General features: G+C 40.4%; 1 protein-coding gene across 1 annotated transcript; it reads left to right on the top strand.

The window, feature by feature from the left end:
• Window positions 1–2,612: 2,612 nt before the first annotated feature.
• On the top strand, window positions 2,613–12,256 carry NMD3 (NMD3 ribosome export adaptor). Its single transcript, XM_075031337.1, has 15 exons — window positions 2,613–2,736; window positions 2,988–3,122; window positions 3,566–3,662; window positions 4,685–4,765; window positions 5,146–5,274; window positions 5,842–5,932; window positions 6,118–6,196; window positions 6,520–6,616; window positions 6,895–7,012; window positions 7,602–7,747; window positions 8,476–8,588; window positions 9,305–9,377; window positions 9,882–9,988; window positions 10,857–10,927; window positions 11,364–12,256. Exons 1-15 carry the CDS (start codon window positions 2,693–2,695, stop codon window positions 11,495–11,497), a joined length of 1,515 nt encoding a protein of 504 aa, XP_074887438.1. The 5' UTR covers window positions 2,613–2,692; the 3' UTR covers window positions 11,498–12,256.
• The last annotated feature ends 6,061 nt before the right edge of the window (window positions 12,257–18,317 follow it).

Below are 18,317 nucleotides of genomic sequence, written 5' to 3'. Positions count from 1 at the left end.
TACCTTGCTGACTACAAAGAACATAGTTCTGATACTAACTGGCAGTAGATGGTGGCTGTGCCTTGAGCTGAGGTAGGGTTTAGTATATTAGCACCGAAATAAGATGGAGAAAATTGCAGCTGAAAATAAATCTGCAGTGGGAACATTTAAAGTATTATTAGGATCAAATTCTCTTCCCAGTGACTTCACAGAAGATCTGGCTCCTATAAATGACAAGCTTTGTCTTACCCCTCTTGCAACGTGAGACTTGCCAAGTTACCGCCTGGAATTCACAGGAAGTGTATTATTTCATAAATCAAAGAAATCAAAGATCGAGTGATTCATCAGGGCTTGAAAGTAAAAACTATATAATACCCACTGCGCAGCAGGGGTTCTGAAGAGTATAGAAATGAAACTTCAGTGCAGGGAAACACTTTTTTATCTTTTTTTTTGCTTTTTCCTTTTTTCTTTTTTTTAATAATATGGTCCATAGTAAGTCTCCAGAGAGGCCTGCAAAGAAACTTAATTTCAAAGGAGCACAACTGAGTAACAGTCTGTGAACACAAGCAGCCCAAAGAAAAATGTGCCAAAGAAGAAAAAACAAGTCAGACAGCTCGACAGCCTACGATTTTCAGTCCCCAAAGCAACTCTAAAGCAACCAAAACAACTCTTCCCTTCCATCAGGATATTGCCACATTAAATAAACCACACAGAATGTGTTGATGCAATTCAGCTCCACTTTTCTCCATCGTAACTGTAAATCTGCAGAAAACAAACGTTGACCGGCAAACATACCTTAATATCATGACAGTTCCTCTTTTCCAAAGGGAATGGTTGGTTATTGTACACCACGAATGGAATCTAACCCAAATGGATTGTACCAACTCCTTCTTCTAAACCAAAGTATTATGTAACTCTTAATTAATGAATTACGACAGCATAGTTGACAACAATCTCACTGTAAAGTTTTTTTTTAGCTTTGTGGGTAAGCCATATTAGCAACGGACCCAGGGAGAAAGGTATTCGTTATCCTGCTGTCCTCCCCTGGGGAAACTCAAAAGCCTCTTTCTGAAGGGGAAGGAACAATCCTTCAGAGAAGGTGATAGGTGAAGCAGAGAGGAGAAACTTGGTGCTGTTAACTTGGTGCCAGGCTCGGATATTTGGTATTCAAAAAGACGGATATTAATTGTTTTGAATCACGCAGGCTGGAAGGGACCTCAGGAGGTCTCTAGTCCAACCTCCTGCTCAAAGCAGGGTCGACATGAAGCCAGAGCAGGTTGCTTAGCACTTTAACCTGCTTAGGCTCGACACCCTCCAAGGACAGAGACTGCACAACTCCATAGACAACCTGCTCCAGTTCCTGACTGTCCTCATGGTGAAGTTTTTCTTAAACCACTCTGAATCTTTCTTGTTTCAGCTTACACCTGTTGCCTCTCATCCACCCGCCATGCACCCCTGGGAAGAGCCTGACTCCTTCTCCTCCATCACCTCCTCATCAGGCTGGGTGGCTGCTCTTAGGTTCCCTCAAGGCCGTCTCTTCTCCAGGCTGAGCCAGACCCCGTTCCTACGCTCCCCGATGAGGAATGGGCTCCAGCCCTGACCGTCTTGGTGGCTGCTGCTGAATTCACTCCAGTTTACCAAGTCTTTTTTGTACTGGGAGACAAGCGCCAGTCTGGAAGGCGAACTCTTAAAACTTGTAATTTTCTTTTTTTTCTATAGAATGTAACTTCAAATAAGTTTTCTCAAAACCCAACAAGGCTTTGCTAAGAACTGGCCATCATGAAAAAGAAGTCAGTAGATTACTGACATCAGTTAGAATAATGTCCTCTTATTCTACTATCTGTTGTATGTAATATCAGTTCTCAGGAGAAAATGTGATCTCATTGCTCAGATACAGAAAGACTAAACAAAGGGAGAACTTCCAAAGCTTTGGTTTTACCCATTTCTACAAAGTGATGAGGAGTTGCCAGCTGATGCAAAAGGTAGCTAGTTAATTCTGAAACTGGAAGATAACAGTCTTTCCAAAATCAGTACTGAAAGTGATATAAATTTAATGCCAAACATCCCTATTCTTACTTTTTCCACCAAAGTTGGAAATTCTTTTTAAAATGTGCTTAAAGAAGTGTTTGGAGATGTCCAGCCACAGTTGACTAACAGGTTAAAACAATGATGAAACTGCTTCAAAGCAGTATTTCTTGATAAATTAGCAGCACCCTTGAAAAATTAATTCCTGTTGAAAAGGGCCACCTCCTCGTGTATTGCTGACAGCACCAGTCCGCACCAATTTCAGCAGGATTTGCGAGCGTGCAAGACCTGTCAGGTCAGTCCCCGTGCTAATAAACGAATAAAGCGCATTTCCATGAAAAAAAAAAAAAATAAAAAAATTTATGACATAAATCTATCGGCCGAGGTTGTATTCCACTGCCGCCATTTGCTGCAACGGCAGCACGGGCTCGCCCCGCGGGGTGTGGGAGGAAAAGGGATGGATCAAATCCCATAATTTAAAAAAAAATAATAAATAAAAATGAATTGACGTTTCAAAGACTCGCTAACTACTAACGTTACTCGCAGGCTGCTCCCCGGGCGGGAACGGCAGCCGCCATCTTGTGGCCGCCCGGCCTCTCGCGGGACCGCGGCCCTTCTCTTTCTCCTCCTCCTCCTCCTCCCCTTCCTCTCCCTCCCGGAACCCGGCTCGGCGTGGGCAGCCGCCGCCATGGAGTACCTGACGGGACCACCGGCCCCCACTCAGGGCAACATGTAAGCGGCGGGCGGGCTCCGGGGGTGGTGGGGTCTGTTGGTCGGGTTTCGCCCTCAGGGTGTCCCGTTGCCGTGAGGGGGGGAAGGAACCCCGGGGGTGACGGCTCTCCTAGGCCACCGCTTCTCTTTAAAAAGAAAATTTAAATTAAAAAGCCTGCGCCTACCTTCGGTTTCCCCCGTGGGTTCCCGTAGCGGTCCCCTCCGAGAGCGGAGTTGCTGTTTCTGACTGACTTTTCCTCCCTGTGTTCCAGCCTCTGCTGCCAGTGCGGCGTGCCCATCCCGCCCAACCCGGCCAACATGTGCGTGGGGTGCCTGCGGGCCCAGGTGGACATCACCGAGGGGATCCCCAAACAGGGGACCCTCCATTTCTGCAAGCAGTGCGAAAGGTGGGCAGCCGGGCCCCTCTCCCCCTACCCCGGGAGAAGCGGGCCCTCTCGGTGTGGTGGCTGCGGCTGGAAAGCAGGGCCGCCGTCTGACAGACCTCTCGCCGCTGCGCATCTTCTCGCCTGGTCTCTTGAGGTTTTTCAGCACGTTCCTGTATTTCTTTCCTTGAGGAAGCAGAAGGCTGTGGGTGTGTAGGGTCTAGAAGAAATCAATGAGTGAGTGTATGGCCCTTGAAAGAAAAAAAAAAAGCAGGCGAGTCGGTAAGGATGGCAGTAAAAGTGTGAATGCACTTGGAATGCACAAATCTTAACACTTAGGGAGGCAAAAGCTGTAGGTGCGTAGTTGATACTAAACCTGAAAGCTTGGGAAATACCTGCTCATCTTTTGAGTGGTTTAATTTGCTGAAGCAGCTTCAGTGTGCTATAAAACGCTTCCTGTATCATAGGTATCTTCAGCCTCCAGGAACCTGGATTCAGTGTACCTTAGAATCAAGAGAGCTTCTTGCTTTGTGTCTTAAGAAAATCAAAGCTTCACTGAGCAAGGTGAGTACCCAATCCTATCGGTATTGCATAGCGTGTCTATTGGTATTGCATAAAGTGAAGTCCAGCTAACTTAAACAGGGTTCAGTCCTTCCAGAGCAGCTGTTTGTACTTGTGTAGAGCTTATCAACTCATTTATACTAAACGTAGAATTTTGAACATGCTAGAATTTTGAACAATTCGGTAAGGACAGGCTCAGCTCTAACAAAAAATTTCCAAGCGTACTGAGGAGGCTCTTGCAGTGCGATTCAGAGCATACAGTGTGCTGCGCAATTGCTGCTGTATAGATGGGAGTTGAGCGTAATTAACCAAAGGAAGCTAACACGTTTTTAGTGTACCTTCATTTTATAGTTTTCTTTTTACACATTTTTAAAATTGTTTATACAGTTGCTCTTACTGGTTTATGACGATATGAAAGAGGATTGCAGAGCTCTCTATGTAGACTAAATTGAAAGCCGCATGTTTAAGTTGCATAAAGTATCTCTTAGGTTCAGAATCTTACCAGATGAAAAAATCTGAGATAGTGGTTTAGGCAAAAAAAATTGTTTTGTTACCGCAGTGATCAAGGTTTGAATTAGATTGCCTTGTTGAGCTTCTTGCTATTGGGTCAGTACTTAAATATACAAAATATCTTTTGCTGCTGTAAATTTGCATGTTCTTAGTTTTAGAGATTAAATTGGCTCTTCAGTCCCGAGGAAACCGTTATGCTACCCAAATTCATCATTGCATGGCATCCAGAGATGCTGTTGAATAGTGTATTCCGTTACTCTGGTGTGACAGTCTGAGGCTGCATCACCATTATTTTAGGTAGATCAGACTCTGTGTTCTAACTAAGCGTTATTAATTGGGTTTGGTATACTGATACATATGCTTTTAATTAAGGTTTTTCACCTCCTCAGTTGGTTGAGAAGCTATGAACTACACCATAAGCTTGTGTTTTGTGGTAATTAGAGGTGCACGTTTTTAACACATGTACTAGCACAACTGCTGGCAGTAGCTGAGTTCTTGTCCTTTCCCACTGGCAGGTCCGGCTGATTGATGCAGGCTTTATTTGGACCGAACCACATTCTAAGAGGCTGAAGCTGAAACTGACTGTTCAGAAAGAGGTAATTGGAGTACAGTATTCTGCATGTGGCTTTTAAAAAGCTTTTATGGCAAAAAGTATGAATTATTATTATTACTACTACTACTGCATTCTAGGTAAGTGGTTCTCTTTGGTAAAATCCAGCATGTGTTTACTGGCTGATCTTGAAAGAATATTGATTTCATCCTGCCTAAATTTTGTCATTGAAGTGCCATTCATCGCAGTTTGAAGAAGGTTATCAGCTGTTCCAGTAAAGCTGGGAAAATACTACTAATATATGTGACCCACATATAGCTCTGTCACATAGTTTTAGTATAGTATGGAAGTTATTTCAGAATGCTGTGGTAAACTAGCTGTCTTGACAGGACTAATGAGGAAGCCTTTTAAACTTTTGTTTTGCAGGTGATAAATGGAGCGGTTCTTCAGCAAGTATTTGTGGTGGAATTTATAGTTCAGTCTCAAATGTGTGAAGACTGTCATAGGATTGAAGCTAAGGATTTCTGGAAAGCTGTAGTGCAAGTCAGACAAAAGGTAGAGGCAAACTGAATTTTCATTTGTTCGTGGCAGAACAATCAGGCTGACAAGTATTTGGGTGGTTTTCTGATTTTCTCCGAAAAAGATGTACTCACACTAGCACACTGCCACGGTGATACATTTTGTGTTCAAGGTTTGGTTTGGTTTGGTTTTTTTCTTACTGATCTTAGTTTAGAAAAACTTTTTCTTTGCTGTCCAGTGTTAATAGCATATTCTTTTTAAATGATGGTTGGCAGGAGGATCTTGTGTGAATTACTAAATATCCTTCTGTATTTTAAGGTAGTGTTAGAAACAGTGGGACAGATTGTTTATAAATATTTAAATCTTGTTTAAAGAAACTAGTATCTGTAGCAACCAGTTACACAAAAATGAGAAACGGAAACTTTAAATTATTTGGTATATATAGAGCACATCTCTGAAATCTTTTTGGTTACTTGGAATAGACTTTGGACTGTTCCTTCTCCAGGTGATCTCTTCATATAAATGTTTATTCTTCAGAGATACTGCATTTGCACTAGACAGTTCTTAAATAACCTTGATAATTTTATCTTTGTTTGGTTTTAGACTCTGCACAAGAAGACTTTCTACTATTTGGAGCAGCTGATTTTAAAACACAGGCTTCATCAAAATACGCTTCGCATCAAAGAAATCCATGGTAAGTGAGGTGGCTTGTTCGTCTTGAGGTAGAAGAGACTAACCTGTTTTATATTGGAAGAGTGCTTGCGTTAGTAGCTATGTACAGATAAGCAGCAGATTATTTAGCCTATGTATTGTATTTGAAAAAAAAAAAAAAACATAGTACTTGAAATAGATATGTTCATCAAGCTTTTTTTCTTTAAGATGGCCTGGATTTTTATTATTCTTCAAAGCAACATGCCCAGAAGATGGTAGACTTTCTTCAGTGTACAGTTCCATCTAGGTATATTATTTATGTTTATTGCCTTGAGTACTCAGAAGCTTTTGGGAAATGTCTTTTATCCTTCATTTTTAAAGAATTTTGTAAGTGAAAGTGTAAGGAACCTGTGTTCTAGTTAAAACAGACAAAATCCCTTCTATAGAAGAAGTCCCATGTTTTCCACTTAGCCATTGTAAAACTAACCCTCATGCATTTTCCTATTTCCTTAATTTTTATATTTGTAGTACATAGCTATATACTTTCATTGCTGTACTTTGTGCTCATTATCTCCTGTTTCAAGTAATGTCCTTCTTGCTGCCTGAAGGCTCTATTTTTATGTTTTATAGATCAAAATCATCCCAACGTTTGATTTCGCATGATATTCATAGTAACGTCTACAATTACAAAAGCACTTTCTCTGTGGAAATTGTTCCAATATGCAAGGTACCTTCTCTCTATTTCATCTTCAGGGTAATGTGTGAAGTGAGTAGGGTTTGGTTTTGGTGATGGAGGCCTGATTTATTGGGTGTTTGGGAGGATGGGGAGGGTCCACTCCCCACGAAGCATGGGAAGTGCAGATAGCAGCTATCTTGAGGAAGTTATTGGGTGATATTGGGTGGACAACTGAAAATGCAAAGTTTAAAAATCTATTTCAGATTTCTTAAAGGCTTGATTAAGAATTAAGGAAATATGAGTGTAAATTATTTTCTCTTTGTATGCAGGACAATGTTGTATGTCTGTCACCAAAACTGGCGCAGAGTCTCGGTAACATGAGCCAGATCTGTGTGTGCATTAGAGTAACAAGTACCATCCACCTCATCGATCCTAGCACACTGCAGAGTAAGTTAGGGGTTCTTTTCTGCACTACGGCAGCATCTGATTTTTCTGCTGGCACAATGGGGTTTCTGGTTGTTTTTATGAAATCTTGTATTTTTAGACCTTAATGTTGTAAATTTATCTGTACAATCCTTGACGTAGAAATTTAATAGTAAACTAAGACGCAATTCCCTAAGCTGGATTTCCGTAGTATCCTAGGCAAAATGTGCAGGTTCAGTTTTAAGTTCATGGATGTTCTAGGCTAAGCACTTATATTTGTCAGCTATATTCCTCTAAAATGAGATGGCATCTAGTTTTTCTCTGGATTATGATTCTTGCCACTTCGGTACCAGAAGCACTGTGCTTTGGTTGGTATTTGCTAGTAAGCTCTGCTTTAGACATGCAATAGGTGATCTGGCTGTCACAGATCAACTGCTCTTGTAGCACAAGTTTGCAATATGGGTCATGTCCTAAATACTTGTGGTACAATAGCAAACTTGAACAAAATGCGGTTGGCAGTTGCCTTAATTTTGGCTAATGGTTTCTTTTCCTTTTAATTTCTTGGAAGAAGTTCTCTCCCTTGTGATTGTCCATTCTGGTGGTTTTTTTCCAGTTGCTGAAATTGACGGAAATACCTACTGGCGCCACCCTTTTAATAGCTTGTTCCACCCCAAACAACTAGAGGAATTCATCATTATGGATATCAACAGGGTTCAAGACAAGAAAAAAGGTGCAGGTGCAGGGGCAAGATCAAACAAGGTAAGAGCTCCTCTCTATTTGATTCAGTGTTTTGGGCCTTCCTTTCCCCTCCCTCCCCTACTCAGCTGAACTTCTGTTTTGAATCATTCTACCTTGCAAAGTCAGATGTATGCTTTTCTATGTCTTGCCATTGGCAAAAAGCTCTTCTCAGAATGATGTGGACAGTGTTTTGGTTTGGAAATTGCACAGGCATTACGTGAATTCCACTTTCAGAAATGCTTTTCTGGTGAAGAGTTTAAACTCTATGTGTTACTATCATTATTGAAATTATTTTATATTAGCTTTGCAACTCTTCAATTATTAAATTGGTTTTGTTGAAGTATAGAAGCGTTTATTTTTAATCAGAACGAATACGTCGGTACCAAACATTTTCTTCTCAGTCAAAAGCTGTATGTGGTTGAAAGCTATGAAATAAATAAATAAATGAATAAATAAATAAAAACAAAACCAAAAAGCAACAACAACAAAACCAACACGAAAACACATGTCTAGTTATAGAAACAGCCTTCGTGGAATTCTTGTGAAACGTGCTTGGCATGTCCTTTTCCACACTTTTGTAAAGATGAGAAATGAGGAGTAAAAAGCAATACATTGGATGCTTGATGTAGAAATACAAGTTTAATTAGAAATATATTTTAAAACAGTAATATAGCAGAGCAAATGTTGTTATAGCACAGCAAGTTAAGCTGCATTTGATTACAAGCGTGTTTTATTTTTCATTCCTTAAGCACACACTGGCTGAAGCCTGGGTACAGAAAACCTCGGAGTTGAATACAGATCGTCAGTATTTCTGCTGTACTCACTTGGGGCACATTCTGAATCCTGGCGACCTTGTCTTGGGGTCTGTTCTGTTTCTTGGTTTTTATTAAATGATTATTTAATGACTGAATTCTCTCGATTCTCTACAGGCTTACGTATTATCAAGAAAATTTTGAACTGTTCCGATTTCTCAATGAAATTGGCAAAAGGGATAGAATCTTTCATTTTGGCCACGAAGAGATGGTCCTAATACAGGAAATCTTTTTTCTAGCAGAAGTCATCATGTGAAGAGGGCTGTTAGTAATAAGAGAGCTGAAGTACTGACTTTAGCGTGCAGATTGGAATAATGGTTTAGACACAAATAGATGGGAGGGATTTTTAAAATAGCAGGGAAGATATTTTTGTTTGATAGGGAGTATTGTATACAGCAATGACAAATGTGAAATTTTTGTAAGATTAGGCAAATTAGGTGATTCTAAAACAGGCTTAAACATGAATGTTATTGGAGCTGTTGTGAGCCCAACAGCACCTCAGTGGATGTTGCTGTTTGGGTTCAGGAGGTTGGGGAGTGCTACTGAACAGAATTTGGGAACAGCAGCTTCTAAGAGTTTTTCAGTTATGACAGCTGCATATTGATGTGGATTTTTTATTTGCTCCTCACTTCATTTGGAAACATTTATCTTTCTTAGGAGCTGTAACTTACAGTATGCTGCTCTTTAATACACGCATATGATACATTGAGTTCAATTTTGTAGACTTACATAAAAGGGTAGGATAAAATACCTGTTTTCATTTTAGGTTCGACTTGGCGAACTGCAACTTAAATGACGAGTTTGCTAATAAGATGAACCCGCACAATATTCCTGATGTGGTAAGACCATTTTTTTTCTCTGTACAAAGTTCTCTGCGTTACCCAGGGGTATTAGGGAATATAATTTTATAATGAATACTCACTAGTTCCGTAGTGCCTAAAGGAAGAGGGGATATTAATATCAAAATTTGAATAGCATCTAATTTTGAGAACTATTTTCTCACTACTTAAATTTTCAAGTGGTGGTTAAATAATACATTTACTTCAACTTACCATACTCTTTGGATTTGTTCAAATTACCATGCACTGTGTGGTGAAAACTGTATTACAACTCCAGTGTCTGTATGCCTCTTCAGGACATAATCCAAAGTGTTTGGAAACTTTTGAATTGAAAAATGCTATATAAATTCTATATAAAACTTCTGAGTGCCAGACTGACTCTACCATTTGTTAGCTGATTTTACAGTTGCCCAAGTCTAGACTTGGGTGGTGTTTTGGATTTTGAAAGAGTGTCATCAGTATTGAAGGTGTGTATGTGTAAATACGTGCTGGTTTTCACTGTAGGTATTAATAAAGAAGAGCTACGACCGTACCAAACGCCAGCGTCGCAGAAACTGGAAGCTGAAAGAGCTAGAAAGGGACAGAGAAGGCATGGATACAGATGATGAAAGGTTCAGTATCTGCCATGAAGCTTTTCAGTCCCTTCTACCTAGGATAGTGTGCCAAGTCTAGAAAAAATATTTCTCGGCTTCCGCTGAGCATAAACCCAGTGTAATGCCTAAGCTGATGTGCTGATCGTTAAGGAGGCACAAGCAAATACTGCTGGGTGTGTTTGAGCGTGATACTGGCTCATGGGACAGGTTGATATCGGTGTTCTCTGAAGAGCAGTATCTCTGCATTTTTCCCGCTTCCCTAGTGCAGGAAGTGGTTTAAAAGCATCTGCACCTTACTTCTTATCCTGTCTTGACTGCTAAGTTTTCAGGGAACATGGATACTCAGAACAACGGGACAGGGGAGTGTGGAAACAGACCGAACCCTGAAATCTTAGAAATAACACTGCAGGTTTTTTAGGTTTACTGTTGCAAAGTATAAAAGCTATTTTTCTGTTTTTAACAAGAAAAGCTTAAATGGCAAGACAAGTGAGTAGTATCAGAAGCATTGTGTCTGTAGCTTACAGTTGGCGTCTGTCTGGCTAAAGGAACACTTCTGTAAAAACATGCTTGTCGCTGGTTTGTTCAGTGACAAAGCTGATACAGTAACAGCAGATTCTAAATAACATTCAATTGAGTAGGAAAAATGAGGCAGTTAGAGTTAAATGAGGAGAGGCAAATTAAACAAATTATTTGGAAACCAGCAGGTGATAATGAAAAAAAAAAAGCAGAATGAGTTGGAAATGTAGGAAAGCCATCAGAAGGCATGTCTGAAGGACTGCAGATTGCAGTCCTTCCTTGGGGCTTCGTTTCTTTGCTTTTATTTTGTTTTATAAGTTTGCATAAATCCAAAGGAAAAGTGAGTAAATACATCAAGCATCTTTTACAGGCAATACCAGGACTTCCTTGAAGATCTCGAAGAAGATGAAGCCATAAGGAAGAATGTCAACATTTACAGAAGTAAGGCCTTTTTTACCATTTCATTGCATGTAACTAAATCATGACTATTTTTCACTCAATATTTTTACTGAAGTTCTGTATTTGGATTGTTTGAACTACTCATGCCTAGAGAAATGCTGTAATGTAACAGCTTCAGATATTCAGTGTATTTCACATGCACTGAATAGATGTTGATGGGTTTTGTTTGCTTGCCTTTAACATGAGGGAGAAGCATATTTTCTCCCACACCCAAAACCTCTGTTGGGTGAAGGATTTGATACATAATTCAGCATCATCCGTAAGGACAATTGCCATGGGATTGTTGGTTTTTAGGAGGGGTTGGTTGTTTTGGGGTTTCATTTTTTTCCCCCCTTCCTTCTTTGGGGTTGTTCAGGGGATTTTGGGTTTGTTTTCTTTGCTTAGCTGTTTGTTGGGTTTTTTCTATTTGCTTTTTTAGATGCAGATATTCCTGTGGAGAGTGATACAGATGATGATGGTCCTCCACGAATCAGTCTGGCTGAAATGCTAGAGGATCTCCATATTTCCCAGGATGCCACTGGTGGAGAGGGAGCAAATATGATGACAGAATAAGAATAGCGCATTAGTCAATGCAGTAAATATTCCCTTAGTGAGGAAAAAGTACCCAAAACATAAGTAAACATTACAAACTGATCACATGAACGTGAAAAGTAACATAACTACCACTATACCCTTAAATAATGGTCCTGAATTAATATTTTATATATAATCTTCTAGAGAATCAGCAGTTAAAGCTGAATTTCTGGTACAACCATTGCAATATAAGTTCCACAAGTTCCTCCCATCCCTGAGTGCTGCCTCCTTGCAACTTCTGCAGCTGACTGACTTCAGGCTTATACATTGGGAGTAATCATTGTCTTGTGCGGAAGACAGCTGATAAGGAAGGATGTCCAGAGGGAAGGATTTTATTCTAGTTTGCTACATTTGTAGGTAGAGTGTCTACCTGCTGTTTATTGCTTTAATTTCTTTGCATGGGAAGGATGTTCCCTGTCTTAATCTTTTTGGTACAACGGTTTGAAGCCTTTTATGCTATTGCTAGATTATTCCATATAACAATATTTTGGGAAAGCTCAAGAATGTGTCTTCTGTTCCTTTGGTAAGAGAACTCCAAATATACATGCTTACACAAAAAAACTTCCCTGTAAATTGAGTGAAGATGCAGCTGTTGATCAGAAAGATTGCAAACTTCTGTTAAGTATAATGAATATTGTATTGTCCTATATTCCATGCCTGAATCAGTGGATTAAAAGCAATACGCATAATGTCTAATTAATACACCAGGTATGAACTATTAAAAAACTATTCAGACTTTTTTCGTCCATCGTTTTTTAGTTAACTTTAAAATCAAATTTCTCTCTACTGCAAGCCTGAAGAGGACATAAGTAGTGTAGGAGAACATTACATACTTATATTCATCTGTTTTAATTCACTTCACTGCACAAAGGTGGTTCAACAGAAATTTTACCAAGATTTTATGTGCATATACATTTGATTTAACTCAATATAAATAGGGAAACATAGCATAGCATAGTAAGAGTGGTTTGCCACTGCATTTTTTTACCTTCAGGAAAAAATACTCAAAATGAATGACATGTGTAAAGGAGGGAAATACTAATAATGTGAAGTTGGAAAAAAATGTGTAGGATTCATTTAACAGGGTATTAATGGTTCCTCTATCAAGGATCTGTACAGCTCAAATGAGAACATTTGACATAGTTTGTCACAGCTTGTATTCTTGTAAGAGAAATAAACAGGACTGAAAATTCAATATTTCTCTGCAGTATCTGCTGAGGAGGTGTCGGGAGCACCTTTCTCTACTTCACCGTACTTCACAGCTTTTCAACGCCTCAAAGAAAAGCTAAGAAACAAGGAGTTAGCAGTGTTCAGCCTACTGCCAGGTGAGAGAAATTTTTGTCTTTACTTTAAATGTAATCTTTTGACTAAGTGTTTCCAAACAGGTATGAATCTCCTGGATTTCAGGATTACTGAGCCTAGGCAATATGCCATAGAAGGCAAAGGTATTTTTGATTGTAAAAGGTGGAGCTAGGTTTAGTTACCAGTTATGAGGATTTTTTTTATTCTGTCTCACAATCTTGTATCACCCATTTGTAAAGGGGGAAAAATGGAAATTCAGAAAGGCAGTTTTGATGTAGCGAAGCTCTAAGCCATCTGTTGGCATTGTTAGCAGCTCAGCCATCCCTTAGTGCCATCTTTTACTGTGTATTTGTGTCACACTAAGCTCTTCTGCTTCCACTCTCAGGAGCTTTGTCATATTTTTTTACTATGTAGAAGAGCAGTTAAGAAAATCCATAAAGCTGCTGAGAACTAAAGGTACAATTTATCTCATGACAGTAATTTAGTTCAGTGTAGGGAAGGCATAAAACCATGCTTAAAAAATATTCATGAGAATGCAGCTGCATAGCTAACCTGAATTATCACTGCAATAAAAATGTTTTATTATACATATTCTACAGTAGCTACACCTGCCAGTAGTGCTGGGGAGATGTACATAAACTCAATTCTAGTGAGCATTGGGCCAAATCTGTGGAAATTGAAGAACTTTAATTTGTAACATGTAGCCAATGAATGCATTCCGTGTCTGGATGAGATGTGTTTTGGGTTGTGATTTTTCTGACGAGGTAACAATGATCAAGCCTTTATCTTGCATAGTTTGGTAATATGCTTGCTGCTGTTGGCAGGTGAAGGGGGAGTGGTGAAAGCTTGTTTTAAACTGTGCTGTTTTGATCAATCCTTTTCTTTCTTCTCTAAGATTTTCCTTCATAGTGTCTCTCAGTAATTTCAGATGCATTGCTGTCTTGTCTGTCATCCTGTTTGTTACTGGAGATGTCCCTCTTCCTTCCCCCTGCTCCGTGGTCTGTTGCCAGTCTGTATTAGGTTTCAAGCATCTTTCAGCAAGAGTCTTGTCTGGAAAGATCTCATGCCCCAGATGCTAGGCAAACAAGTCATAAATCTAAGTATATTGCTTGGCTTTTTGTGCATTTGTTTGCTAGCTGGTAACACATAGTAACAGCTCTCCAATGAGTGGGTAAGCTGTGTGTACTTGAAACCAAAGTTAGTTCTAATTTTAGGTTCTTGAGTTTACAGTGTCCCTTTAACATTTAAACAGTTGGGAGCCAAAAGAGGCTTAGATGGTGTACCAGCAGATGAAATGTTTGCCAAGGTCTTCTCACTGACACCGGATAAGTAATTTGCCAAATAGTACTTAATTCACAATAGATAAAAGGCTGCTACTTACCCTGCATCTTTTCCTGAAAATCTCTCTGTGGATTGACCCACAGCTTAAAGCTCCTCTCCTTTTAAACATACAGAATTTGCTTCAGGATTTTAAGTCATAACTGCTTAATGATTAATTTGTGCCCAGATTTTGATGAATTTTGAATCGGAAGAGTTAAAGCATAATGTCCCACTAGTTTGGGGAGGAGGGAGGTTGCTTTTGAGATGTGACTGTATGCACATGTGTGTGTACCAGATTTGGCACAGAGCGTGTGTGATAGCGAGTACCAAGCAGTAGCAGTATGTGTAGTAATTTATGAATAGTAATGCAGATGTAAAAGGGTTGTCCGAAGTAGTTATGTGATGGTTAAATTTGAAGTGTACTTGCCACATGTAATAAGCTAGTAGTAAGACTAAAAAGAAAACATACTTTTTAAAGTATTTTTTAAAAAGCGCTGTCAGCTGATGAGATTCTGTTTCAGCAGAGAAGAGAAGTTTTGTCCTTCAAAACAGCCAGCATTTTGTTCTCTCAGAAGTAAGGCTTTTACAGGGAGAAACCAAATAAGGCTTCGTACAGCCTTTCGGCCCTGTCACACTAACTTCCCTGGCTAGGAATGGTGAGAAAAAGTAGCTGCGTAAGCTAATAGAGTTTCACTTTTCTTACCCCCGCAGTGAATTACTGGGGGGAAGAAAGGACACAGACAATGCAAGACTAGAGCTAAACTTTGTGGGGTTTTAGTGCTGAATTTCCATTTTGCTTAATGGTGAATCACTTCTTTTTTGGGCTTCAGTAGCCTTAGTGAACAGTGTGTGCAGTAGCTCCCGTGAGCACTTGATGTATTACTGTGATTCTAGATAATTTTATTGAAATTCAAATTTCTTCTATTAAAAAAAAAATTAATTTTGTCATGGGAGAAGCTGTCCAGAACTTTGTAATAACTCTCTGAAAGTTTTGCTCGCAGAAAATGGTGAAGGAGAATATTGTGTTGCTTAAGTCAAACCTTACAGCACAAAAGTTGGATGATTGAGAGAAACAAATACACAGAAAAGGGTGACTGGGGTATGGAAGCACTACTTTTTGAATTTTTTTTTCTATAGAGAAAAGCAGAGTCTTGTTATATATTGATGATGAAAAGCTTACGGATGATGATTTCACCTTTAACTGCTTTAAAAATCTGTTGGTAGATTCTCACGTAACTACAGAGGTTCCCAAATGTGGTTCAGGTTGGAAATTGTTCAGATGAAATATTTACTGGAAAATATTGTTAAAATCATGCCACACAGCTTACGTGTGTTGTACTAAAAGGTCTGCTTCTGTGCCAATTGTGGGAAATCACAAGCTGAGGAATAGAGTGTGTGCTAGTTGTCATTGAGATACTGGTCTGGTGAGGAGTTCTAATGGAATTAATGTTATTTTAGTCTCTTACTCTTAGAAGTAGCTTAAATATAGGAAATTACAGGGGAATATTGTGTCATAAATTTTTCCTTGAGGAAGTTAGACTAGTATATAGGTTGCTTCTGTTGTTTGGTTGATTGGGTTTTGGCTGGGGAGAGTATCCTTTCACTGGATACCACTGAGAAGAGCCTGGCTCCATCTTCTTTACAGTCTCCCATCAGGTACTGATACAGATGGATGTGATTCCCACTGAGCCGTCTCTTCCCCAGGCTAAACGGTCCTGGCTCTCTCGGCCTCTCCTCCTCTGTCGGAGTGCTGCCGTTAGCGGTGGAGGGGAGGAAGGAAATAGTGAGCTGACCATACCATTTCCAAACAGGGAACGTATTTTGGGAAATCCTACACATGGAAAACAGTGCTCACCCTCTCAGCCCACTTTGGGGGAAGAAAATGTGTATCTGTAGATTAGTTCCCGTATGAACTCTACACCCTCTCACATCTGTCCTTGGACACTCTCCGTGGGGGTTTAGGAGCTGCGGGGCAACACACTGCTGGCCTTTGCCTTTGCTGCCCCTGTAACCCAGCACATTGTGTGCTCAGCCTCCTGGCATGTCCTGGAGAGATGCTGGATCTGATCCTGCCCAGGCTGGGGTCAGCCGCAACTCCGCTGGGGGCTGGAGGGAGGGCAGGATTAGACCCTTGCAAACGGGGATAACGTACGGTCCATTGTGGAGACACCGCCTGCAGTCAAATCGCTGAGAATCCGATGTGGGCAAGTACTGTTAGACAAATTCCTTTTTCTTTTTGTAACTGAAACGTGCTCAGGATGGAACACGCAGTGCTGGGTGTGCTGTAAGGATCTTTCTAGGAATGACCAAATGCGCTTTGCTTGAAAGGCTGCGACGTCTTGGTGAGAGGCACGGGCCTCATGTCGGTCAGGAGGCATCTGCGGTGGCAGGTACTTGCCCGTTTTTCTGTAGAAGTTGCTGTAGAAGAATTGAGATGTGCCTGTGATTAATGTGATAGTCCACCTGATGTCACTATTCCTTCATGGTAATGGCCCCAAAAGCAATCTGTTCAGCTGCTACAAAGAAAAGATAGCTATAAACTCTGAAAAACTTGTTTATGCTGATGTAGTTCCTAATATTTTCACTTAAGTTTAAAATGATGTAACACCAACCTAAGGAAAAATAAGACAAAAGCTGCTTTGAGCTTGATGTTAAAGGACTTATTCCTGGGAAATCGCACCTTCTGCCGACAGATTCGTCTCTACGTACGCTTTGCCAGGGCCACTTATTTTAGCTGCACTCTCCAGAACAGTTAAATATAGGGGTGAGACTCGTGTTGGGTTTCAGAGGAGGTTTGGCAATGTTTGCTGTAGCTCATTCCAGAACATAATTGCGTAGCAAAGAATATTACTGCCTTCAGAATTTAACGATGTTTTCTGTACTTCACCTTCATCGTAAGCTTAGGATGGGAACCTGGTTAAGACACATAAGAAACAGGAGATGAAGTTTAAAACTTGTCAGGATCTCAGTTCCACGATGCAAAACAAAGAATAATCATCAAGAGAGAGAGAAGTGCCTTTGTGTAATTTGAATATTCAGCTTTATAAAATGAAACAATTATGTATGACACAAATCCACAACTAATGTACCTTTTCACATCAACTAAGAAAATGTTTCAGGTGTGCCAGGCATGGAAAGGACTTGAAAAACTATTTTAAAATAATCTGTGCTCGGTGAAAAGTTTTGTAAGATAGAAGGAACTATTTAAGCTGTAAATTATTTGTCCGGTTGGTTGTATACCATTTAGCATGATGAGACTTCATGCTGCATGGACTGTAATGATTATGATTTAATGCCTTTGTTATTAATGTAGGTGTTTTTTGATTCATACCTTTTTGGAGGGTAGATCTGAGATACAGGTTAAAAATTGCAGCCCTTTATACCTCTGCTGAAATGAATTTATGCTGATGTATGAAAGCTTGACATATTTAAGCCAGTATGAATGGAGCAGAAGAGAAAACAAAGTAGTCGTTCGAAGCTCTTAGGTTTGTTTTAGACTTTTCCTTAAAAGGTGAATGATCATATTGAAAACAATCCAGAATTAGGTCCTTTAGGAGCCCTGAGTCCCCCGAGGAGCAGAGGTGTTCAAGCCCTCTGTGTTGCGCTGTCTGGATCTGAGGTCCCCTGATGGACGCATTGGTCAGAGGTGGGCGTGCAGGTTCCCAGCACAGCACACGCAGAGAGTTAGTCCCAAAGCAGAGGATCTGCAGAAGCTGCCACGCTGAGAAGGGAGATGCCGGAGCCAGCCCGGTGGCAGTGCTCGTACGAGCGCCGATGAGAGCAATCGCACTCAGGCCGCTCTTCAGCTGACTCTCGGAGGCAGCTGCTCCTTGGCCTTCCAGCATCTCTGGGCTTCAGTGCCTGTTCCCGTACCCGTGTGCTAAACTCCCTGGCCTAGCAGGTGGCTGGTATTGCCCAAGACTCAGATCCAACAAGGATGCGTACGCTCCAAGTAGGATTTAAAAGGAATTCTCTTGAGTCCAAATTGTGACAATGTTGAGACAGCTGCCTTTTAACCTTGGCAACCTCTGAACTCCATATATAGCTCACTCGCTTACTGCACTTTCCTCGTTGCCTGAATTTGCTCTTTCCCAAAGCCTGTGATCTTTAGCCTGACGCAGTCTCTTGGAAGGATTCCTGTTGCTGTGGCTTTCCCACTCTGTAATGAGGTCAGCTG

The sequence above is a fragment of the Buteo buteo genome, chromosome 7, assembly GCF_964188355.1.
Source record: "Buteo buteo chromosome 7, bButBut1.hap1.1, whole genome shotgun sequence".
In the NCBI taxonomy this organism is placed as follows: Eukaryota; Metazoa; Chordata; class Aves; order Accipitriformes; family Accipitridae; genus Buteo; species Buteo buteo.
Note: the sequence above shows the minus strand (reverse complement) of the source record. Positions and strands in the feature narration are given on the sequence as shown.

What these genes read in the sequence shown, in the direction of transcription:
- NMD3 (XM_075031337.1), top strand. Translation starts at nt 2,693, where the DNA reads ATGGAGTACCTGACGGGACCACCGGCCCCCACTCAGGGCAACAT. An exon ending in ATGGATACAGATGATGAAAG is followed by an intron (nt 9,989 to 10,856) that starts GTTCAGTATCTG and finishes CATCTTTTACAG; the next exon opens with GCAATACCAGGACTTCCTTG. An exon ending in GAATGTCAACATTTACAGAA is followed by an intron (nt 10,928 to 11,363) that starts GTAAGGCCTTTT and finishes TTGCTTTTTTAG; the next exon opens with ATGCAGATATTCCTGTGGAG.